Below are 25,436 nucleotides of genomic sequence, written 5' to 3'. Positions count from 1 at the left end.
ACTTTGGTTGTCTATATTATTATATTACAACTTTTCAATAATCTTTACAAGACATGGCTCTTTGTATATAAATGTTATGTTATATTGAATATTGTCATGAATTTTAACATTGCAATACAGTGATCCCTCACTACAACGCTACCTTTGGGGTCCAGATAATTGATGAACCTTATAGACCGAGGTTTAACCGAGGTGGAGTACGATTTCGTAAGGGGTAGATGACCAACAAAACAGTATGCATGCGCTGATTACCTAACACGATTTAGGTTGCACATTTCAGTGTTTAAGTGAAATAATCTCGAACTTGATGTTAAACCCCATTTCACCAACATGTATTTTATTATTATTATTTAGATCACAGATCTGCCATTCAAAATTTTGGATAGTGTTATAAACTTATAATGAGAAACACATTTTGATCAGGTTTTATATTTGATTTTATGGAAACTTGATTGCAGGTAAAAATTTGTACCATCGCAATGATTGCATCCTGCAAGTATATAAGTTGCGTCATCGAAAATATATACTCTTCAAAAAAAGAAACTTGTCATAGATGTAAAACCACTTTTTGCCAAATATCTAAAATAATAACATGAAATGAGAACCAAATAAGTCAAACAGAAAGATGATGTGTCTATAATTCACGAAAACACATGCAAAGCACATAAACGTAGCGTTTGGGATCAATTTTACAGCTTCATCCAAACGCAACCGGCTGTAAAAAACGTGCAGCACAGGATCCTGCATTTAGGCATGCAGGCCCCCCTGCTGAATGGGTATAAAAATCCACATCAACGGCTGTGCATACAGTCCTTATAACGGCAATAGAGGCGGTGACAGAATGCCAAGACTGAATGCAGCTCAACGGAACAATGCCATTGGGAGATTACAAGCTGGAGCAACTCAGCAAGAAGTGGCCAGGCACTTTGGCGTATCCAGACAGACAATCCGTGGACCCGATACAACAACACCAACAGAGTTGACGACAGACCAAGGTCAGGAAGACCAAGGGTGACAACCCAAGCACAAGATCGATACATCCGGCTGTGACACCTCTGAGACTGCACTACCACAGCCACGTCTACAACCACACAGATCCCTGGGGTACGCAGAATATCAGATCAAACGGTACGCAACTGACTGAGGGAGGCTGGACTTTTTGCACGAAGACCTGTTCGGCGTCATGTATTGACCCCACGTCATCTGGCAGACCGTCTGCTTTGGTGCCAACAGAGGGTTAGATGGGCACGTGCAAGGTTGAGAAATGTACTGTTTACTGACGAGTCCCGTTTCCTACTCACACGTGCTGATGGGCGCGCACGTGTCTACAGATGTCGGGGTGAATGTTACGCCCCCAACTGTGTGCAGCAGGTTGTCCCATTTGGCGACGTCAACGTTCATGTCGGACAGTTCCAGCAGGACAACGCTCGACCGCATATTGCACGTGTTTGTCAGGACTTCTTACAGCACAACGACATCCAGACATTACCTTGGCCAGCCCGGTCACCAGATTTGTCCCCGATTGAGCATCTGTGGGACGAGTTGGATCGACGCGTTCGCAGAAGGAATCCACCGCCCCAAACACTTCTGGCGCTTCTTGATGCACTTCAGCATGAATGGCAGCACATCCAACAGCGTGTTATTGACAACTTGATTGCATCTATGGGTCGTCGGTGTCAAGCGGTGATTGATGCACGTGGTGGGCTGACACCGATACTGACATTTTCTGTACCCCTGTGACATTAACTGTATCGTGTACGTGTGTCTGTTGAGGTGACACGATTAATGTTTTGAACATTGTGAACATTGATCTTCAAACAGTGTTTCAATTATGGTTTCTGTGTCCTATTTTGAAACAATCGCATTATATTACATTTTAAAAGTCAGTGTCAAGTTTCTTTTTTTGAAGAGTATATATACACATACTTTGAAGGCTGCTCTAGGAAGGGAATCATGTTGCAGTTTTCACGAGATTACAATTGATGAACATCCCATAAGGGTTGTTAGTACAGTCTGTTCCAAATCAGGGATCTATTAGGAAAATACTATGGGACAGTCCATAGCTCTCTGTAGCAACAGACCCAGGAGGATCCGGGGTAGAACAGGTCTTCAGCAACCCATGCTTGCCGTAAAAGGCGACTATGCTTGTTGGAAGAGGCAACTAACGGGATCGGGTGATCAGGCTCACTGACTTGGTTGATGCATGTCATCGTATCCCAATTGCATGGATCGATGCTCATGTTGTCAATCACTGGATTGTCTGGTCCAGACTTGATTATTTCCAGACTGCCGTCATATAGCTGGAATATTGCTGAGTGCGGCGTTAAACAAACAAACAAACAGTAGCAACAAGTCAAAATCGAAATCGTTTATAGGGAGCAGCACTGAGATACGGTTATTGCAGATACCTGGCCCCGTAACCCTGATGCAAGACCTGTCAATTTACAATGTGTAACTTGACACATAAGTATTCACATTAACATGAGGCTCTGATGACCCTCCCCCATCTTCCAACTGCAGGGTCTTACATGAATGTGTAGGTGTGAGCGATGAATTGGCCGAACAATAATTTGTCTGTAGAAAATCACAGAGGGAAGGAAATTTAGTCCTCATCCTTGGAACATATGTACAGACATTTACAGTCATTTATGACATATGCCTTAACTTAGTAAAAAGAGACAATTAGAAAGGTGAGAGCATGTACATGACTGTATATGACAATAAAAAAGTTTTCGTGGCAGATTGGGAAAGCAAACAACACGTGTGAAGTTGAGTGATATAAAATGACTTAGAAATAATTCAGTAGCTGTGCGTTGTTTCAAGGAATACCTGACATGTGACCTGACAGGAGAACCTAATGAGTGCTGGGAAACAATTGTGCTGTGATGTCATAAAGACGTTTGACGTCAACTTACTTCCGTAAATATCGCCTTGTGTACGGACCGTACAAAAATATTGCATTCTCCTCTCTTTAGTTCGTATTGTAATAAAAAGACATCATTTCAAAACATTTCAATACATATCTACTTTCAATAGATCAGGCATTATTTCTAAAAAAGGCAATTACATAAACAGCTATAAGTCTGAAAATGGGACTTTGCAGAAATTGAGTCCAAATGTTTGATGCCATGTATCTCTGTGATAAATGTGATGTGAAGCTTGAGAATTGTATTTTTGTGTTCCTAAGATCCCGTCATTTTAAAATATGATGAGAAGTCAAAATGTGATTTTTCACCCATTAGGTCCCTTATCTCATTGTTGGTTCCCATGTGGTGCCTGACCACTTCAAACATGTTTGTTTTTCTCAATCTGCCATACTATGACGAATTGTTTGTTGTCATAGACAATTGGTCAATTTTGAACATCCAAAGAAGGTATTCCTGTTGAAATCCAGACATGTGAATCACAATGAACCAGTGGACGGCTTTTTTCAAGTTATTCAATTTCCTAGAAACATAAGAAAGAGAATCTATGGATGTCGACGTCTTTATTATGAGGAACACAATGTTCCTGAGTATATACTTACTCCTTCATCAGGTGAATAAATTCTAATGCTAAAAGCATTTATTCACCTGATGAAGAAGTAAGTTTATACTCCTAAACGTGGTGTTCTTCATTGTAAAGAAGTTGACATCCATAGATTCTCTTCTTTATGTGTATCACTTCTAAATGCCTTTCAAAGACTTCATAGAAACAGATCCCAGAACATTTAAACTGAGGACAATTTGAACCTGTTATTTTATATTATGGGGTGTGGCATGAGAATTGAGGGGGGCAAATGGGGGTACAGGACAAATTCCAGAACAATTTTGCTGATCATGGAATATCTTTCCCAGGTATATTGTTCCACAGGAACCATACTTTTGGTAAATCAGTTCCACTGGAACAAAATTACATGGGGAACATATTTACACTCACAATACACCGGCAGTGCTGAAATAGAATGGACAGTTTATAAGGGTGGAAGTACATAATATATACAGGTATGTGAAATGATCATTTAAACTTTTCTGCGACTTTACTTTCAGGATCCACATGATGAGTTGAAAATGCAGAATGTCCTGATAGTGCGAGATAGTGTGGAGAAAGTAGCTGAGGTGTTTAACTTGAGCGTAGAAACCACAGAGCAAGTCTTGCAGAAGTGCAGGAATGTGTTGTTTGATGTCAGACTGAAAAGACCCAAGCCGCATCTGGACAACAAAATGGTGGCTGCTTGGAATGGTGTGTAAACATATATACTACATTGTATGGCAATGCCAAACCATATTGATATTGACAAACTCTGACCTCTGTTTAACCAGTCCGCATGATACAAGTTTAGATCACCATATGTTGTTTATCCCTGTGTAGCGGCCATAAAATTTCCGAGTCCCGTGATGGGATTCCAACCACGGACCTTCTGATCAGAGGTCGGACGCCTTGTCCACATGACCAAAGAGGTTAACCCCGTCAGTAAGCTGACAAGGTAAGGATGTCACCTGTGGGATGACTCTACGCCCTGCTACATACTCCCTCGTCAACAGAAGGCACGTCCCGGGTCGCATAGTAGGGTACTGAGGCTTAATTTGCTCAAATTTGATATGAACGTGCTCAGCCCCACATTGGGCGCCAATGTAGCGGCCATAAAATTTCCGAGTCCCGTGATGGGATTTGAACCACGGACCTTCTGATCAGAGGTCGGAAGCCTTGTCCACATGACCAAAGAGGTTAACCCCGTCAGCAAGCTGACAAGGTAAGGATGTCCTCTGTGGGATGACTCAATGCCCTGCTACACCTGTATTTCTCTATACAAACAAGTCTTGAAGTTGATCAACAAAAGTAATCAACTAAATATTAAGGACTTCTTCCAGATGCAGGGATGAGAATTTTCCGCGCATCCACAAATTTAGTGACCACAAATTTCTTAAAATCTGATGGCTTCCCTCATAAACACCCCCAATTTATGGACCACGCTCCACTGCAAAGTAGTTTCAGCTGAAAAGGAAAAAATCTATTCTCATGCCTGCAGATGTCAGGAGACAAGTTTGGGGAGTCAGTCTTGGTAAAGTTGTCATCATTGCATGCTGTAGGTCTGATGATATCTGGCTACGCCCGGGGAGGCCAGGTCCTGGGAGAGAGCCAGTACACTGACCGCGCTGTGAAGGCTGCAGACTTCCTGCGTACACACATGTACAGTGAGGATACAGGGGAGCTGCTCCGAAGCTGTTATACTTCACAGCAGGATGGCGTGGATCAAATGTAAGAACAGCTTGGATAGGTCAATTTTTCTACTTATCCTATTTCACACTTTGCACATCCATGGTCACTGCTATCACCAACCCATACACAAGTTCTGGTCTCAACCATAGATGATATGACGTATCTTTGATTGGACCAGAGTTCATGGACCAGCCTCTTCGTGTACAACTTACAGTTGAGGTCTATTTCAGGCTTGGATATCTGTGCCCCACCTTCCAACCCTCTTAATGTTAGATAAGGATAAGTTGAAAACATGTAAATTTTATAACATATTGTATATTTATCATACTTATCCTCTCACACATGAAAAACTCACACCAAACCATCCTCGCATCACAGATATGCAAGCCTGTAAACGCTCTTCAAAAGAGCATGAGTTGGCAGGGCAGGTCACATGCATTGCCCATGCACCATGTGATAGTGGTGATCATGGTTACTGATAGAATGTGTTCGAGTGGTGTTTTTTAAGCTGGAAACTGGTTCAAGAATTATTTCAACTCTAGCATTAGCTGAGAAGTGTGAGATAGGATAAGTATTGTAAACACAATGTACAAGTGTTATCTTTTATATCATCACGATTAAAACTGTAGGTGTATTGGCCAGGACACCAAGGAATGTATGATTATGACTTACTTAAATCACACTCCAGGCCAGTACAACTTATTTACCCTTTCTTTTTTATGTATGATTACATGTCACAGTTGACAAGTGTCCTTAAGACATTAATAGTTTCCAAATGCTTCTTCTTCAACGCAGCCCTGGTATAAATATTTTTATGTTAATTTTATTTCTTAGACTGGCTGCTTTCTGTAGGGGCGGCGGGTCCGTGAAACAAAAAATAAAAAATGTGTGGCCTTACCAGTAATGCTTAGAGCTTGGGGGCTGAGTTAACTGGTTTCTCTCTCAAATAGCCCTGACAGTAATAATGATCCTGTTGTAAAAATAGGATTGCGAAATAGAATTGGAGTTTTTGCTTAGTTTGGTTATCATATAAAACATTGAGAAATCAGGTAAGTTGATTTTGAAGGATGGAGAACTTGCAAGACTGTTAACACACTAGATCAGCTCTATCTAGATCCAATACTGAAATAACAGTTTTGCTACTTGACTATAACTCTATGTGTACATGTGAATATGTTCCACCTGAACATTTGTTACATATAAAAACATTGATACACTTATCCTGAGCTTATATTCTTGCAAAGTGATTACACTAGCGTTTGTCTGATGTTCAAGGATGTTACCAACTTGCTGCAAGGGATGTTTGTAAAAGGGGGATTATATTTCAAGGAGTTCTTTTTCCAATAAAAAGGATGCAAATATCTGTACCATTACAGAAATCCAAGTATGCTTAAGATGTGTACCTGTTCAGCACAAACACAACTGGAATGTTAAGAAAGCTCTAAGAGATGTGCACTCTAAGACCGAGTAAGTTTCAGTCCTGTCCAGCCTATTAATACCCAATGTGTTCAGCTACTTGTACCTCCATGCTCCTGTAAATCGTTTAATGCTCATAGTGTACATACACGTCTGTGTATGAAAAAATGCAATGTAGAAATTATGACAACCGTACCTCTTATGCTGCTGATAGTCTGAGTGCAAGTTCTGTTCTCTTCTATGTTGCATATGTAAGAGTGAATATTATCCTACCCTATTTTTTATCCTGGAGATGAAATTCTCTTGTGTCAGGATGATTCTCCCTAGTGAATTTGAACCCATACCAGTGTATTTAATCTTATCCTATACTACACTCTAGAGTAAAACTTCCCCGGGGATAATATTTAAGTAGGATATAATCCTTGCTTACACATATAGGGGGCATATAGGTCAGGCAGCCTTGTGATTAAAGTGTTCGCTCGTCACGACGAAGACCCAGGTTCGATTCCCGACATGGGTGCTATGTGTGAATGCCATTTCTGGTGTCCCCCGCCATCATATTGCTGGAATATTGTTCAAAACGGCGTAAAACCAAACTCACTCACTATGCTACATATAATATGTTCTGTTTCAATCATGGTTGAAGTTGTTCCTTGATGACAAAATTTCTTTATCATTTTTAAGGAAGTAACTTTCATGTGTAATGTTTGCTCAAGAATCTTTATAGTGCTTGAAAAGATTCACTTCCATTCCAGCACGGAGCCTATTGCAGGATTTGTGGATGACTATTCCTTTGTGATCCGAGGCCTGCTGGACCTGTACGAGGCATGTTACGATGCCCGGTGGTTGGAGTGGGCAGAGCAGCTACAACAGAAGCAGAATGACCTCTTCTGGGACAGTGAGGGAGGCGGGTACTATAGTACAAATGCCTCTGCAAAGAACATCATCATCAGAATGAAAGAAGGTGAGAGACTTAGTTTCCAATTTTCCAGCATGGTTCATGGTTCAGGTTCAATGATAAGTAAAACTTCATGTGTGTACAGGTTTTAATGTTAACCTATATTTGGCCTCTGCACTTTCACCATGCTCCTAAACTCTCTCAAAATGCATTTCCTCTCCGGTAAACATCTCCTAAAAAACCACTGGACCTATTAAGCTGAAACGTCACATGTTTGTACCAACCATTGATGGCACCTGAATTTGTTCAATTAGTTAATCAATTAATCCAACATGGCCTCCTTAGCAGACATATTGTAAAAGCTATTTATGGCCATCACTCAGTCATTAACGTGTTGAAATGTGTTACCTGTGTAGTTAGCAGTGTCATTGAACATGTTCCATATTTTGTAATATTTTACATTTGGAACTTATGTTGACCATTCTCATAACAGGCTTTTGATTTTAATGTTTTTCCTCTGTATTTGTGCAGAAAGTATTTTAATGTCAATGCTGACCAGTGCCAAAAACAAATGCCTGCCCACCAGTGGCTGGTAACTTTTCTGTCGGGCTGCATGAAATTTTCCTCTACCTGCCCAACTGTCTGACAGATAATTTTAAGCCAACTTAGGCTGAAAAAAAAAGAAAATTGGTTCTGAGGCAATAGCTTTTGAAAATATCGTGCAGGCGGGCGGCCCTTTTTTTTTTTATTTTGTTGTGTACACACTAGTAAGAATCCAAATCCGTATATTGCTGTGTTTAAGGCGAGTTTTTCATAACTAGAATTAGTAGGCTTTTAAGGTATGTGTGTGGGGGGGTTGGGGTGGGGGGGTGTCATCTTATACACAGGGTTGAGGATTTTATGGGGTTTTTTTCCGCAACACATAGACATTACTGTGGGCACGGAACACCGGAAATACCATGTCAACAAATCTGTACTTAAATGCTCAAATTAATCATGTAATTACACTGTCTGGTTGTAGAAAGAGTTCATAATATATCTAGACTTATGTTGGTAATCTATTTAATAATTTTATTCAACATTTCATTCAATATTGTCCAATTCATTTCGGCAAAATCGTATGTGAAGTGATCAGAAGATCGCATAACTCACCGTTATTTTCAGCAACAACGGTCATATTACCGCTATTGACGCCTTGAAACGAACTTTAGTGGATAGAGAATGGATATATATATCATAAATGCCATTCATTGAATCGCTGAAAGTCATACTTGTTGTAGTTTGACTATTATATGTCAACATTAAGTGTTTGCAATCGCGGGCACATGGACGGTGATTGGTCAAATTCTTCCATTCGAAAACATTTCCGGCAATGGGGATCAGCTGAACCAAAGTGCAACGCTTATGGTTATTAATTTATTTCACATATATATAGTAAAGCTGCAACTACACATGATATTGGAATAAATCATTCCTGACAAAATAATAGTTTCAGATACAATTCTTCCGCTCATTGTATCAAAATTCTTTAAAGTTATATTATTGGCCGAATCACCGGTAGATTCCGAGAAAAGTGTATGCAGCTGAATGCTACTTCCGGCTTAGTTTACGAGACAAGACGCACGGTAATCTTAATCTCTGCATATAAAACAATGCCAATCAGAACAGGAAATACAATTTAATCGGCTAATCATTATGTTTAGTGATGTTTTATCTCAAATTTCAAATTTGTATTGACCAAGTTTAATTGATATAATCTGTTCCGTTTCCCTGAATTCGCTGAAGGGCTACAATGTAATTTTTTTTTTTGCGGAAGACAAACACATTTTTATTGCAAATGTAGAGATTTTGTATGTACTAGTGATGGGCTATATTTCGATTCGCTTTATAGCCGGGGTATATAAATTAGCATTGATTTCCCGCTTATTTTACGAGACAAATAACCTCTGCATTGTCCCTCATACAGTACACAAATACCATTGAATTTGTATTTGAATACCATCATCATGTCTAGTGATGTTCTATTGCAAATTGAATGTTTTCATTGACCAAATTTGCAAACAGCAAAGCAAGCACACAAACTCCTATTGCCGCCATGACCATAACACACGAGATGCGCAGTAAAGCAGTGCGCATGAAAAGGGAAGTAACTGCACGTTATATTGGATCGCATTGTTTTTAAGTATTGTAGCATTTCACTGTTGAGGTCGTGTGTTCTGGACGCGGAACATTTAAGGATTTTTTTTTTTTGAAAATGGAAATAAAAACAAAGCTTCCAGCCCTGGCAAAATCTATTCAGATACATGTATTAAAGGATCAGATCATGTGTACACTGAAGTTGACTGAGGCTTTATCTTTATGCAAACATATACAAGTCAAAAGAAATGTGTGCATCATTGGAGCTATAGTGACTTTTTGACATTTAATAATATACCACAAGACTAACCACAGTTCCGGCTAGTACTGTAGGTACCCTGGTCCTACTCAGAACCCACCCGACCCGATTACCCTAGTTACCCGTCCCAGCCCTACTATCAGACAATATTATGTTTTAGTCTGTTTTCAGTCATACAATTGGGTATCTCATACCTCTAGTCGCACGTTAAAAGGAAGCCAGAAGCTGGAATGTAAACAATAAACTTGTTTCCGTCCGGTTGCGCATGCACCTCCCTATGACATGCCACAAATCTCTCAGCGCGCCTCTGAGCTGGTCGCTCGAGAAGGACTTTCGCGATAGCCTGCTAGTTTGTATTCTACTAGTACTTATCGTGTGTCTACAGTTGTTGTTCTAATAAAGTAATGATAATATGTCTTCCCTGTAGACTCCTGGAATGTAATCCTTGGTAATCCATTGTTTGTGTTCAACACGTGTTTCACTGTTTGACTTGATGGCGGGCATTTGTGCCTCGTGTCAACGAAAACTGTCTAAAGTAGATCCTCACAAGTATTGTCCTTCCTGCATAATTAAGGACGGGTTTTCAACGTGTTCGTGGGATAAACGTTGTAAAGAATGTGAGCACTTGTCTTCTATCAACTTTAACTTGTATCTTCGTGCGTTGGCGAAGCGGGCTACTGACCAGCGCTACAAGCAGAGAAGGTCATCGGGTGGATCCTTGGACTCTGCACCCTCTACATCTGGCCCTGGGGGTGGCGCGTCGGCCACACCCAAGAAATCAGTTGATAAAGACCCGCCTCAGTCAACTTATGTTTTCGACAAGACACGTGACCGTTCGCCTGCTGATGATACTTCCCGCACGACTGATCTTCGTCAATCGGTTGATCGAGAGCGTCACTCAACCACCCCCGTTACGACGGGACTGGGTGGTGACGAGGACCACGGGGGGACTACGGTCCCCAGTCGGTCCGTCTCTCGTCCTACCTACGACCATAGGAACGTCGTGCGGGTCGACAGTGAACACAGATCCCTCTCTAGAAGTCGTTCCCGTTCACGGGACGACAGGTCGAGGGCCTCGTCGAGAGACAGTAAACAACACGAGGACGTTCGTTGCCTTCGTGGACCTCGTGAGTTTGTTTCGGACGATAACTACGATGGGGATCATAGTACTTCTACAGTGACATGCGACGCTCTCGAAGGGAGTTTTTTGGAGATCAGCGTCGTAGAGCTGATGACCGATCGACACCCTCGTCTCACTTTCCTATCGACCCGACTTTGATAGCCCAGATCACGGCGGCGGTACTCGCCTCGACAGCGTCGACCAAGAAGGATTCGACTACGTCGGAGGTCCATGGACCATCGACCAGTACACCAGTTCCTTCATCTACGCCTACACAATCGACGTCGACGATGGATTGTGACGACAGCCCTCCTAGGCCTCCCAAAGACATTGAGTTGTTTGCTTGGCTATCTAACTTTCTGCCTGAGTTATCAAATGATGCCGACAAACCGACGCGTCCTGGCTTTAAGGTCGGTGATACGCCACAGTCTCTTCAGTTTTCACCTCCCGATGTCTTCAGAGCCATGGCTCACGATATGGACCAGAACTTTGCCTCTGCTCTACCGGGACAGAGTTTCAACAAGCCGCCTGGTCGATCTAGTTACCCGATCTATGGCATGCCGTTTTCGTCACCCATGAGTAGGGACTTGGATTGGGGGCTACTCTTTAAGACACCAGCGCCCTCCAAGATTCTAGTAGAAGACAGGCATTTGGAATCCATGGACACTGCTGTTCGTCACCAGCTACAACCGCTTGTTATGCTGTCGACAGCGATCGAGGCCCTCTCAGTGTACTTTGAGGAGAAAGACCCCCTCGACGAGCACGAAAAGACGGTGCCATCAATCCTCACCTGTATGCAACGGTGGATCTCGGACGTCCTCGCCCAGTCCCGATATGTATCGGGCCAGATTACTACGGCACGTCGTCATGGTTACATCGCCTGCACTGACCTACCTGATCGTCATGGCAGGTCACTCTTACGGGCCCCGTGGTCATCGCAACAGTTGTTTGACGGTCGTACCAACAACGTTCTGGACAAGTACTCCAAGGAAGCCGAGCGTGACATCATCATTTCGGCTTCACACAACATGTCCAGGCGGCCACCGGTTTCGAACGTCCCACGACGCTGTTAAAGAAACGAGAATGTGCAACAGGCCTTTCGTAGTGACACGCCTCGACAGCCGTCCCACGAGAGAGATGCAGACAGAAAAGGTCGCCAGGTCTCCTTTTCCAAGTATCAGAGGGGGGGACAGAGCCAGTGGGGGCAGAAGTGAGGATCCTTAGACATGTGCGTACGCGCCCGTATCATCCCGGGGGCCAAGAATGTGAAAGTCGAAGCCCTGTCGAGACCATCGAGGCCGTCTCCCACGGAGTGGATGATCCACCCGACAGTTTTTCATCTGCTGACAGATCGACTCTGGTTGCCTCAAGTAGATCTCTTCGCAGGTTACAATAAAAACTGTTGGTGAATGTAAGCATTCTTCTGTTTTTTTGTTGCATGCAGTACTTCGGCTGTTTTATTATGGTTATTCGGTGTATGCATCGTCTTCCCATACTTTATAGTACTGCTCGTATTTTTTAGTTACCTTGTATACTGCGAGTTGCTCTGTAACTAAATTATGCGCCGACCACACTTCGATCGCAATTCAACTGACGTGTGCAGTTGTCTTGTCGCATCGATAATTAGTTGTGTGTCGAAGAGCATTAACCATGCTATTTTTCGTTACCTTGGATACGACGAGTCGTTCTGTAACTACATTATAAGCCGACCACACTTCGATCGCAATTCAACTGAGGTGTGCAGTTGTCCTGTCGCATCGATACTTACTTGTGGGTCGAAGAGCATTAAACATGCTGTTTTAGTTACCTTGTATACTGCGAGTTGCTCTGTAACTAAACTATACGTCGACCACTTCGATCGCAGTTCAACTGACGCGTGCAGTTGTCCAGTCGCATAGATAATTAGTTGTGTGTCGATGAGCATTAACCATGCTGTGCGTTCGTGATAAACATTTTGTCTCGTCCGTGCATCTGGTCGAATGTTCTATTGTCACTACAGGGGTGAGGAACTTGGTACATTCGACGTGAAAGAGGTCACTTCCTGATTACTTTCCCGTTCCTCCTTCCAGTGTTCCGTCGAATTCTACCCAATTGTACGACTGAAAACAGACTAAAACATGGGGTTTTTCAGATTAAAAACGATGTTTTATTGGTCTGTTTTCAGTTGTACGTTCCCACCCAGCCATCCCCACTGGGAAGTAATCCAGTCCTGTCCTGCTTGATGGCTTATTCTTCGAGATTTGTGGCATGTCATAGGGAGGTGCGTGCGCAACCGGACGGAAACAAGTTTATTGTTTACATTCCAACTTCTGGCTTCCTTTTAACGTGCGACTAGAGGTATGAGATACCCAATTGTACGACTGAAAACAGACCAATAAAACATCGTTTTTAATCTGAAAAACCCATTTTATAAATTCCCTTCTTAAGTTCCATATACATGTATATATTTAGCCATCTTGTCATGTTTTGTTTTGTTACACCTCCATCAGCTAGTGTAGACAAACTGATTTCAAAACAACAGCAAAGAGCACAACTTACTGGAATAGGGGAGATAACTCTCTTAGACCAATTTCACAAACGAAGAGCTGTAAAATGACAGACTTGGACCAGTTAAAATACCATTATATGATATAGTTATGTACAGGCCGAAAGAAGACTCTAGATGAACAGTGCAGTGAAAATATGAAAATAGAAATAGAAGTGGACATGATTATGTCATTTAGATTTATTTCCATTTAGATCTACAGTGATGTTTACAGTTCCGTCAAGTTAAATCATAACTAGAACATGATTGTGGTCAAGTTATTTCTACATTCAGTAAAAGAAATAATAAAATAAGAAAGCACATATTTGGGGATGATATGTATCAGTGCTTTGTTAAAGTTCAAATTTTATCAATGTATTCAGCATTAGGATTAGTAAATAAGCTATTTTTGTGAAATTGTAAACATAATAAAAATTGAAGTATGTAAAAGTGGCCCAGCTTTTAAACATGTTGCCCCGCTGCTAACAAGCAAGTGCCACATACACAAGCTATTACATTGACAGTGAAGAAACCAGTTCATTAAAAAAGACATTGTATGAAGAAACAAACGTCCACATGAGGTGACTGAGTTGATACATATAGACACCTGTTCATTACTCTACAATGAATGAACAGTGTACCCAATGTGTCGTTGGTAAAATCTTTTCTTCAGAGTCAGTCAGTCCCCACTGTATTCCATGGAGAGAAAAAATCAAAATGCAGCAAACAAATTTTGATAATTCTGCACACATTTCTGCAAGTGTTTAAGCTTTGTTTTCATGAATTTCATAGTTTTGCGCCTGTAAGACTTGGGGCAAGCATCTTTTATGATAAATCTGTCCACGGCTAGAATAGCTTATTGAAGTGAATCTGGAGATCACTAGTGTATATTTACAGACATGCACTGTCAGTAAGCATTAATACAAAAGTCAAATTCAATTAAAAAAAGAAATAAATATCTGTTGACATGTTTAATACCTGCTTTCGACTCAAATGTTAAAATTCCTCTTGCCGTAAAAGGCGACTATGCTTGCGGTAACGGGATCAGGTGGTCAGGCTTGTTGACTTGGTTGATGCATGTCATCGTATCCCAATTGCATGGATTGATGCTCATGATGTCAATCACTGGATTGTCTAGTCCACACTCAATTATTTACACTGTCTTCATACAGCTGGAATATTGCTGAGTTAAACAACAAACATCAACATCATCATAAAATTCTACATTGTATTTGACGAATTCTGCGGCAGATTAATGCAAAATTTGTCATAAGTTCTCCAGAAAATGAGATTTTCTGCATTTCTGCAATATGAGAGGGCATATCTGCAAAATATCTTGAGACCGCAGAATTTCAGAATACAGTGGGGACTGCTCAGTATGAAAACTGACCACAGATCATAGCCCGTGCAAAAACAAGAAAATAATATAGATACAGATTCCATAGACCCAGGTTTTAGAAGCACCTGTTATAAATCATCTGGATAATGTTTGAGACAGTGGGATTGCAACAGTTGCTAGTATTCATTTAATATCATATTTGGTGACTGATGTTATTAACATTGCAATATAACACACCTAAAACAGTGTCCTGTGCTAGTTTTAAGGTACCGGTACTGGTTACTAACTTTCTGCTGGATCACTCACCACATATTATGTAAACATATGGCTTACTCATTAACAAAATAAAATTACAATTGTCAATAAAGCATACCAGTAAGATGAGCAAGTGATGTTGTGTTTGCTATTTGAACTTGAAATATAAGCATTGCACCAGAAAAACTGATACTTTTCTTAGCATATAACTTTTATTGAGACACCATTCCTGACATAATGATTGACATGTTGCATTTAATATAATATTTTTAAAACTAATGAAATAAATGGTTATGGAGCTTATACCAAGAAGAAAGACTGGTACATAACTGCAGAGAAAGATCATTTCAGCGGGGGATGCCAGAACTGGATATGAGCACTGGATATTTAAAATTAATTATCAATTATGTATGTCACATGGATGCTAATAACTGCAAACCAACACTGGAGAAATAGTTGGGTGTATTGTACAGTACAGTAAGAAAAGAATAGGTAATGTACACATGTACAAAGACGATGACTCTGAGAATGTGTTTCACTGTTTGACTGGATATGCCTTATTTGGTTATTTTTGGCATGCTTGCTATCTGAAGAACCTGTTGTAATTGGTTGTAAATTTTGATCTGACTTACATGAACAGTATCATGATCTTGTTATAGGTAAAGACACTTAAGGAAGGTTTTAGACTGAAAAGGACAGCTTCAAGAAAGAAAAGAAATTGTATGCTGTAAACAAAACATTTTCATGAAAATTAGGTAACCACATTTCTGAGGACTGCAAAAACTTCTGGTGTCCCAAATTTGGAGCCTGGGCCTGATGGACCCTTTGAAGAGAGTCTTGTGGTGGGCGAGATTACCTCCTTTTTAGTGGCTACTGCTGTGATGCTTGTGCATTCCTGCTTCCTACCATTACATTGTAGTTTAGGCATATAAACAGCTGTGTGGAGGTGGGATGTGTTGTAGAATCTGGTGGTGCAAGGTATGTCGACCCTCCCATATGGTCGAAATGTTGCACTTCCCATGTGGCTTGTCTCTGCTCTTGGCCTCTGGCAGTTGTGATAAGCACATTCCTCAGCCATGGGAAGTCATAATGAACAAGCATCACATGATAGGTCATATAAACACACGCTCAGTGGGAAACTCACAGCAGATTGATACTGCTACCGTACTGCCTGATAATAATGTAGAGCTCTCACTCAATTGCACACCCTCTGGGGCCTTATCTGGTCTGTCTCCAGGGGTGGTGATATATCCCCAGGGAGTCAGGTTCCAGCAGCCAGCCTGTACTTGAGTGGTGTATTTTGTTTGGTGATAATGTGTGTAGGAGGTAACAGTTTGCGTAATTTGTAGATTTTCAGGTACTTTGAGAAAAAGGCCTTTGGATAAGGGAGAAAAAAGTGTTAACACCCCAGAAGAAACACTTTTAACTGAAGAGTTTAGAAAATTTAGGCAGGTGTAGCTCATATGTGAAGTGAGACGTAAATGATTTTGGATTCATGTTTAGGAAAAGCAAAGGAACATGTATACTACTAAAATGAAGTTAAGGATCCCCAAGGGATCGGGAAATATTTTTTTTGCCAATCAGACATTTGTATTTAGGCCACACCCACCTCATATCTGAGTTGCTTGATGTTCATGCATGAATAAAAAGAATAAACTGAAGTGTCACTTTCATAGCATATATACATGACATATATACAATTTATCAGCAATTCAATGACTCACAGATCTGATATATACAATTTCAACCTGTAGGGATATTGTTTTTATTAACTTTGCTATTGAACAGTTTCCGAGGTATAGCTGTACGTTGCGCCTAGCCTCAACATCGGTGTTGGGTCAAAGTCTGTCAATTTTGGTCCACAAAGTGATATACGGATCAGTCTGTCCAGTGTCTCCGTCGTTAACCTACATGTCAGTCGTGTCTTAATGAGGTTTTGTTTCGAAAATCCCTTTCACATTCTATGCTGGACACAGCCAGTACACGACTGATTTCCATGAGCTTAACAATATTTTGGAACTGATTGGGCAATTTGGAAGCATCCGCTTTACTCAATATCTGTCTGTGTGTCAACTGTCTGTAGTTTTTGAAGGTTAAAGGCCAAAATACTCCCCATTTTTCGGTCTAATTGGTCTTTGTCGATTGGGATATGTCCTTGTCATCTGCTGCCATAATGGCTACAAATACTACCCATATGTCGCTATGCTTTTTCAGGGAAATTTGTCGGGTCAAAGGTTCCAGAAGCAGAATACATTTCGTTGTCTGGAAACCTGTCAGTCACATTGTCAAACAGTATTCTTACACATTGCTTAACTGATTTCTTCACTGTCTTGTCATGATGCGATCTTGTCATTGTCACATTTTCAAATTTGTCTGTATCGTCAGTTTCAGTCAAGAATGCTCGTAATTTAGGTCTGTATGTCGGTTTGTCTGTCAAGTACTGTCCCTTTAGTCCCTCCAAGAACGCATTGGTTGTGTTCTTCATGTCACCATAGTTCAAGTCATGAGCCTGGAGTGTCCTACTAACTTTGCCTATCATGCCCAATTCGTCCAGTAAAAACGCTGTCATGAATCTATAGTTGTATGTGGTCAACTGTCATAGTAGGGAGTCTGCCATGATGTCCGTATCTCTATTGTCTTCTAACATGGCAATAAGTGCTGGCAACCATTTGCCACAATTGTCAACAGCTTTGGTCATGGAAAGCCCCCTGACTTTGTGGACCTCTGAAGGGTGCATGTTGGGTTCATCCAGCAAGTCTTACCACATTTGCAAGTTAGATAAATTCTATTAAAATAGGATGACAAAGTGTTCAAGATAGACTCTTAGTAGCCGACTTCCTTGACAATCTTGGGAACATCCACACATGCTAAGTCTAATCTATGTGCAACACAATGCATCTTGACTAGATGTGGACAAAAGTCTTTCATATTTGCAGCAACCCCAGCAGTTTTACCTAACATAGCAGCAGCACCATCGGACCCCATTCCATACACTCTCCCCAAAGAAAGCCCAACACTCTTAAAATATGCTAACAATGACTCAGTAATCATCTGTGCATCCGCAGCATGGACACGAAGAACCTTAGCAAATTTAATTTTCAAACTACCTTCAACTAAGTAAAAAAAATATATTATCAACTTCTTTTCACTGGACAAGCCAGTGCTCTCGTCCAAGACAAAGGAAACTCCCAGGCTGGAAACAAGTTCTTTAACAGTTTCGTCTTGGATTTGCTCCGATATGAGTTCTATAAATTCAGAAGTGACAGTGTCTTCTCTGTACAGCTTTGAAGTTAGCCACTGTATGTTCTTTTCCAGTAGCATGGTCTGACAGGGCAATCTTCCTGAAGTTCTGCGACCCCTTCCTAAAGTTACCACTTCTGTCCGTGTTTCTGGCATATCTAGAAAAATAAAAAGTATAAATTAGAACTCATTAATATTTATGATATAATAATATAACATCGATAGACGAGGTAACACAACCTTTTCTTTCATATGGCATAACAGATTAACTAAAGTAATATGAAAGAATCAGGTGGTCTTTAACTGCTTTTGAGTAGTGTATTATGCTCAATATGGACACAAAGAATTTATTGCACTTGTTGATATCCAAGGTCTAAACGCAATCTTTAGTACAATAAGACAGATCATGCTGCAGTTGCACATGCAACTTGAGAGACATCAATCTTAAATCTTTACAGGCAAACAATTAGAGAAAAACCTGGAGGCTCTGAGGGACGAGGGGCGATGGGGTAGCGTAGTAGTTAAAAGCATTTGCTCGTCACGTCGAACACCCAGGTTCCATTCCCCACATGCTTAAAATGTGTGAAGCCCATTTCTGGCATCCCCCGCCGTGATATTGCAGGAGTATTGCTAAAGGTGGCATAAAACCATACTCACTCACTCTGTCCTGAGTAAATTAATTTTGTAAGGCCGAGCCTTGGCGAGGGACAAATAATCCAGAAATTTGAGTGGTGAGTAGGCTGTTCTGTGTATTATTCATAGTCGTTTTTTCTGAGAAAATGTATATAGTCTGATGTCATGAACAATAGATGATGTCATCTTGAATTATATGTCTTATATGACGTTGCTTTGTGACTCTTGGCAAACATTTCATTGAAAACAATGGAACAGCCTTCAGCATGAAGCAAATATACCAATAAAAACATTCTGTTTCCTTGGAATATGTGTACCTTGATATGTTGTAAAATAAAGTGACTCTATACAGCACTCAATTGTTTTTCTTATTGAAAATCAATAGGTGAGTTAAACTTAAGGTTACTTACAAATTCTGATGAGGTTGGGATTCCAAATGTATGAATCCAGTCAGATAGGTTGACTAGCTGACCCAACTGCCATGCATTGAGACTGTGTGTCAGGTAATCCCCTGGGCAATTTGCAGTTGTTGAATACTTTTCTTGTTAAGTGTTATAATTTTTCTTCAAAATGAAAAATGTCATATTCGTTATAGGAAGGTGACTTAAATGTCGCTTTCAGCATAAATGAGTCTGATCATCAGTACAATTTTGGTTAAATAGACTTCCTGCCCTGCTTTCTGATAACAAGGTGGATCAGTTGTCATAGAATACTATTATGTCACCCAGAGTGTCATGACTTCCTAGAATTCCAGAGTGACTTCATATGTCTAAGAGGCGACTAACGGGATTGGGTGGTCAGGCTCTCTGAATTGGTTGATGCATGTCATCGATCCCAATTGCGCGGTTCGATGCTCACGATATTAATCACTGGATTGTCTGGTCCAGACTCGATTATTTACAGACTGCCGTCATATAGCTGGAATATTGCTGAGTGCGGCGTTAAACAACAAAGCAACCAATCATATGTCTCACAGATGCTTGAGAACATGTAGAGTGCTACAAAAATTGCCAATAACTTTTCATATGTACATTGACAAGTCATAACGCAGACATTTTAAACATTTGACACCTGCTTATGACGAGCCACAAATACCCAATAACACCTGCAAATCTGAAAACATATTGTTTATTCCCCCTACAGTCGGCAGTGTTTTGAAGGTGTTCCTGTTCTACACAGACTCCAGTGTTGGATGGGATCTGCAACAGTAGCTGTTGTGTAGGCCGATGTTGTCTTAACCTAGCACTACAATATCACCGCATAATATGCACCATCTGCCAACAAGATACACCCTATTATTTCTTACCCTAACTAAATATTGATGTACCCCCAGGCTCATAGTGGGCGGGAAGGGCAAAAAAACAAGCTAGCATTAATACAACCAATACTTGCATACTGACGTCATTTATTACAGAGTGAAAATATTGTTTCCATTTTACTTAAATTTTAAGAATTGATTGAATCCATGTGAATATGAGGAAGTTTTCTATTATAAATATCTATAAATATCTATTTGTAATTGTTAACAAAGTATTGAGATCAATACTATGATACACATGAAATTTCGTTTTTTTTTCTTTTGGGTTTGAACATGTTTGTTTTGAGTATGTATTCAGTCACTGCCACTTCTGGTGAAGACAGAGTTGTTTCCCTTTGGTTGTATTGGGAAGGAAAATAAATTGGTAGACCTGATTGCTGCTGATAATATTTTCCATTTAGCATGCCATAATATTGATGGCGATGAATGGACTTGCATGGATTAATGATAGGAACACATAATCATCTGCTATTTCTAGATGTAATAGGTTTTTATCCCATAAAGCAGCTTCATGTTAATATGCTGTACATCAGAGGATTGTGTTTGAATAATGGGACATTAAAGGTGGCAGATACAAAAATAGCAAGAACAATTAATGATGGCTCTGTGGATATATGCAGGATGCAAGGAGCTGATGGACCTTAGGGGTGGATTAATTTTAGAATAATTACCTTTGTTTTGACATATTTGCTCAATTTTGAAAGGAATGAAATATAGCTTGCTTTTAGTAGAACCCATATGTTAAAACCAATTAACTAACAGCTAAACAGACTGGTGTTTTTTGTAACATAAATAGATTTCAGCAGAAAATCATTCCGTTTTTTCAGTAGTCTCACACTAAGGACTAGTGAACAAGTGGCCTTGTCTAGCCTTGAAAATGCAAATGAACTTGGAATCTTTTTATCTGAGCTCTCATAATTGAATGCAGTTTTGAGGTACTGGCTATATTATCAACATAATTGTAAAACAACTGATTTTGATACTGACATCAGCAGCAGACTTTAAATTTAATAATAATAAGCATGCAGTAAGCAGGGGTTGGTGGAGAGATAATATAAGTTTGTGAATAGATGTAAGTCAGCAGATTCCTTCCCCTTGAAATTATTATAGCATCATATGGAGTGAATGTGCCTGTCTGCCATATTAAGTATCTGCCTGCATGGGGTGATGAGGTCTGTAGGTAGTATCAAACCAGTGCATGATAGTGTGAACATCAATCCAAATAGCTGGTTAGAAAGTCACACTCACTCCCAGAGGGTCATTCTAGATAACTGTCCAATTCTGTATCCGCAACCGATCTGGCCTTCTAGCATCTGGGTTCTCCTGCACAAAGCAATTTTGATGGCACATGTAAGCATTATAAGCATTATCATTATCAGTTTTACCATGTTGTGTGTTCTGTTTCAGACCAACGTGTCTGTATCACCATGTTCTGTTTCAGACCAAAGTGTCAGTATATCTATATTCTGTTTCAGACCCAAGTGTCTGTATCACCATGTTCTGTTTCAGACCAACATGTCTGTATCACCATGTTCTGTTTCAGACCAAAGTGTCAGTATATCTATATTCTGTTTCAGACCCAAGTGTCTGTATCACCATGTTCTGTTTCAGACCAACATGTCTGTATCACCATGTTCTGTTTCAGACCAAAGTGTCAGTATTTCTATATTCTGTTTCAGACCAAAGTGTCTGTATCACCATGTTCTGTTTCAGACCAAAGTGTCTGTATCACCATGTTCTGTTTCAGACCAAAGTGTCTGTATCACCATGTTCTGTTTCAGACCAAAGTGTCAGTATTTCTATATTCTGTTTCAGACCAACATGTCTGTATCACCATGTTCTGTTTCAGACAAGCGTGTCAGTATCACCATGTTCTGTTTCAGACCAAAGTGTCTGTATCACCATGTTCTGTTTCAGACCAGCGTGTCTGTATCACCATGTTCTGTTTCAGACCAAAGTGTCAGTATCACCATGTTCTGTTTCAGACCAGCGTGTCTGTATCACCATGTTCTGTTTCAGACCAAAGTGTCTGTATCACCATGTTCTGTTTCAGACCAGCGTGTCTGTATCACCATGTTCTGTTTCAGACCAGCGTGTCTGTATCACCATGTTCTGTTTCAGACCAGCGTGTCTGTATCACCATGGTCTGTTTCAGACCAAAGTGTCAGTATCACCATGTTCTGTTTCAGACCAGCTATCTGTATCACCATGGTCTGTTTCAGACCAAAGTGTCAGTATCACCATGTTCTGTTTCAGACCAAAGTGTCAGTATTTCTATATTCTGTTTCAGACCAAAGTGTCTGTATCACCATGTTCTGTTTCAGACCAAAGTGTCAGTATCACCATGTTCTGTTTCAGACCAGCGTGTCTGTATCACCATGTTCTGTTTCAGACCAAACTGTCTGTATCACCATGTTCTGTTTCAGACCAGCGTGTCTGTATCACCATGTTCTGTTTCAGACCAAAGTGTCTGTATCACCATGTTCTGTTTTAGACCAAAGTGTCTGTATCACCATGTTCTGTTTCAGACCAGCGTGTCTGTATCACCATGTTATGTTTTAGAACAAAGTGTCTGTATCACCATGTTCTGTTTCAGACCAAAGTGTCAGTATCATCATGTTCTGTTTCAGACCAAAGTGTCTGTATCACCATGTTCTGTTTCAGACCAAAGTGTCAGTATCACCATGGTCTGTTTCAGACCAAAGTGTCAGTATCACCATGTTCTGTTTCAGATCAAAGTGTCTGTATCACTATGTTCTGTTTCAGATCAAAGTGTCTGTATCACCATGTTCTGTTTCAGACCAAAGTGTCAATATCACCATGTTCTGTTTCAGACCAAGGCGTCAGTATCACCATGTTCCATTTCACACCTAATTGTCAGTATTTCTATGTTCTGTTTCACACAAAGTGTCAGTAGTGCCATCTTCTGTTTCAGACCAAGATGGGGCAGAACCCAGTCCAAACTCGGTGTCTTCAATGAACCTGTTACGCCTGTCCCACTTTCTACATCGTCCAGAATGGCAGGAACAATCAGAGAAGATTTTCCGTGTGTTCAGTGAGAGACTCACCCAGGTCCCCATTGCAGTCCCGGAGATGGCGTCTGCTCTCCTGTTCCATCTGTCCACACCAAAACAGGTATGGAGCAACACTCATGTAATTCTCAGCCCTCTTATCTGTTTGGGTTGAACCCTCTAGTCTTGATGGTGGTGGTGGTGGTGGTGGTTAACCTAGTGGTTGAAGCATGGCTTGTCATGCCAGGTTGAATTCCCCATATGGGAAGGATGTGTGAAAATCATTCTTATTATTCCTGCATGATATGGCAAGCTGAAAGTGGCTGTAGTATTGTACTCACTTTATACCTAGTTTCTGAAAAATGTTGTACCAAGTTTTGTTTACAATTGGTTACTTTTACTGTTTACTTGTATGTTTTGGGGCAAATACAAAAATATATTAGATTTTGATTTTCATTGGAGCCTCGATAAGTTTGTTATGGCTGACACGATAAATTAGTATGTTTTTATGTTTTGGTATAATAGTATAAGATTTGTTTAGATTCAGAACAAGACCCTTCTGGTTTGTCATTTGGAGCCAACAGAGGACACACACATGAATATTTTCAGATTAAAAATTTCACACATGGCTCAATTATAAATGGACTATTATCGACTACTTAAAAGTCTTGCAAGCTCCTACCTCTCATGTAAACCCAGTTTCTGGTCTCTGGTGTGCATGTATCTGGCTTCTCCCCACACTGGGACTCGTACTTTCGGGGCATGTTACCAAAAGGAATGTTTATTTCCTCTTTGTGTATCAAAGAAGAGGCAAGTTGTGATGCATGGCAGGGGATCTTCCACAGATATGTCCGAGCTTCCGCACACAGTGGAGTCAGCACGCCTTGCAGGTTACAACAATACCTGTACATCGCTCCTCTCACATACTGCCATTGTAGTTTTGGCTCTATCTCATCAAATAACCTTGATAGTTTTCTCTTCACTTTTAAAGTTTGCAAGTTTCTGTGTAAACGGTATATCATATTATGATGAAGTGAGGAGCTGGGTTTCTCTAATATTCAGTGATTGTCATGCAGAGGGCCTGTTGTATCAGGTCAAACTTCCCCGCTGGTCAGACTTTCCCCAGGCTAATCCTCCACTCGAGAAAGTTTGGCACAGTCCAGACATTCCCCCAGGGTTGGTTTAGTCTAGGTCAAACTTGCCCCAAGTTTTTTCCGCCTTGAATCACAGAGTGTGTGGGTGGTAATTTTCTGGCCAAGCTATTTCTTCCCAAACCCCATGTTCTAATGAAACATAAAGATTTCAGCCAGGGGTATATCTACACCAACTCCTTGTTCCTATGAAATGGGAAGATTTAAGCAAGGGGTATATCTTCTCCAACCCCTTGTTCTGATGAAATGGGAAGATTTCAGCAAGGGGTATATCTTCTCCAACCCCTTGTTCTGATGAAATGGGAAGATTTCAGCCAGGGGTATATCTTCTCCAACCCCTTGTTCTGATGAAATGGGAAGATTTCAGCAAGGGGTATATCTTCTCCAACCCCTTGTTCCTATGAAATGGGAAGATTTCAGCCAGGGGTATATCTTCTCCAACCCCTTGTTCTGATGAAATGGGAAGATTTCTGCCAGGGGTATATTTACACCAACTCCTTGTTCCTATGAAATGGGAAGATTTCAGCAAGGGGCATATCTTCTCCTACCCCTTGTTCTGATGAAATGGGACGATTTCAGCAAGGGGTATATCTTCTCCAACCCCAGTTCATGTGATTAGCGAGAAAACTATGAATGTTTCTTCAGCGTCCAAAAACCCATAACATGGGGATGTATGTTGTATTAATGTCTTATGTTTGCAATGGAGTTTTGGTTTTTTTCAACAAAAGGTAAGTAAGTACAAGGTAAGTTTTTCAATATGCTTCAACATGGTGAAAGGGTCAGACATTGCACGCTTGTGACAGTTGTCCTTGTGTCTGGGGGATGGGGGTTGAAGTTTATGGCAGTATTGCTCCCAGACCTGGTGGGTAGCCAGGTGCGCGGAAGCTATGCCCAATTTTTTAAAAGTACTGATTTAACTTCGAAATTTTACTGCATC

The 25,436-nt window shown here is 40.7% G+C and overlaps 1 protein-coding gene across 2 annotated transcripts in view; it reads left to right on the top strand.

Moving 5' to 3' along the window:
* The window catches only part of LOC124137980 (spermatogenesis-associated protein 20-like), a 50,737-nt gene that overhangs the window by 9,876 nt on the left and 15,425 nt on the right, over window positions 1-25,436 (top strand). For both annotated transcript variants that reach the window (XM_048382703.1, XM_048382702.1), the window contains exons 10-13: window positions 4,029-4,221; window positions 5,070-5,238; window positions 7,371-7,579; window positions 23,273-23,472. In XM_048382703.1, the coding sequence (XP_048238660.1) occupies window positions 4,029-4,221; window positions 5,070-5,238; window positions 7,371-7,579; window positions 23,273-23,472 (771 nt within the window). The remainder of the gene's footprint in view (window positions 1-4,028; window positions 4,222-5,069; window positions 5,239-7,370; window positions 7,580-23,272; window positions 23,473-25,436) is intronic.

This window comes from Haliotis rufescens, unplaced genomic scaffold (assembly GCF_023055435.1).
Source record: "Haliotis rufescens isolate VD_foot unplaced genomic scaffold, xgHalRufe1.0.p SCAF_40, whole genome shotgun sequence".
Classification (NCBI taxonomy): Eukaryota; Metazoa; Mollusca; class Gastropoda; order Lepetellida; family Haliotidae; genus Haliotis; species Haliotis rufescens.
This window is presented reverse-complemented; position numbering and strand designations above follow the sequence as displayed.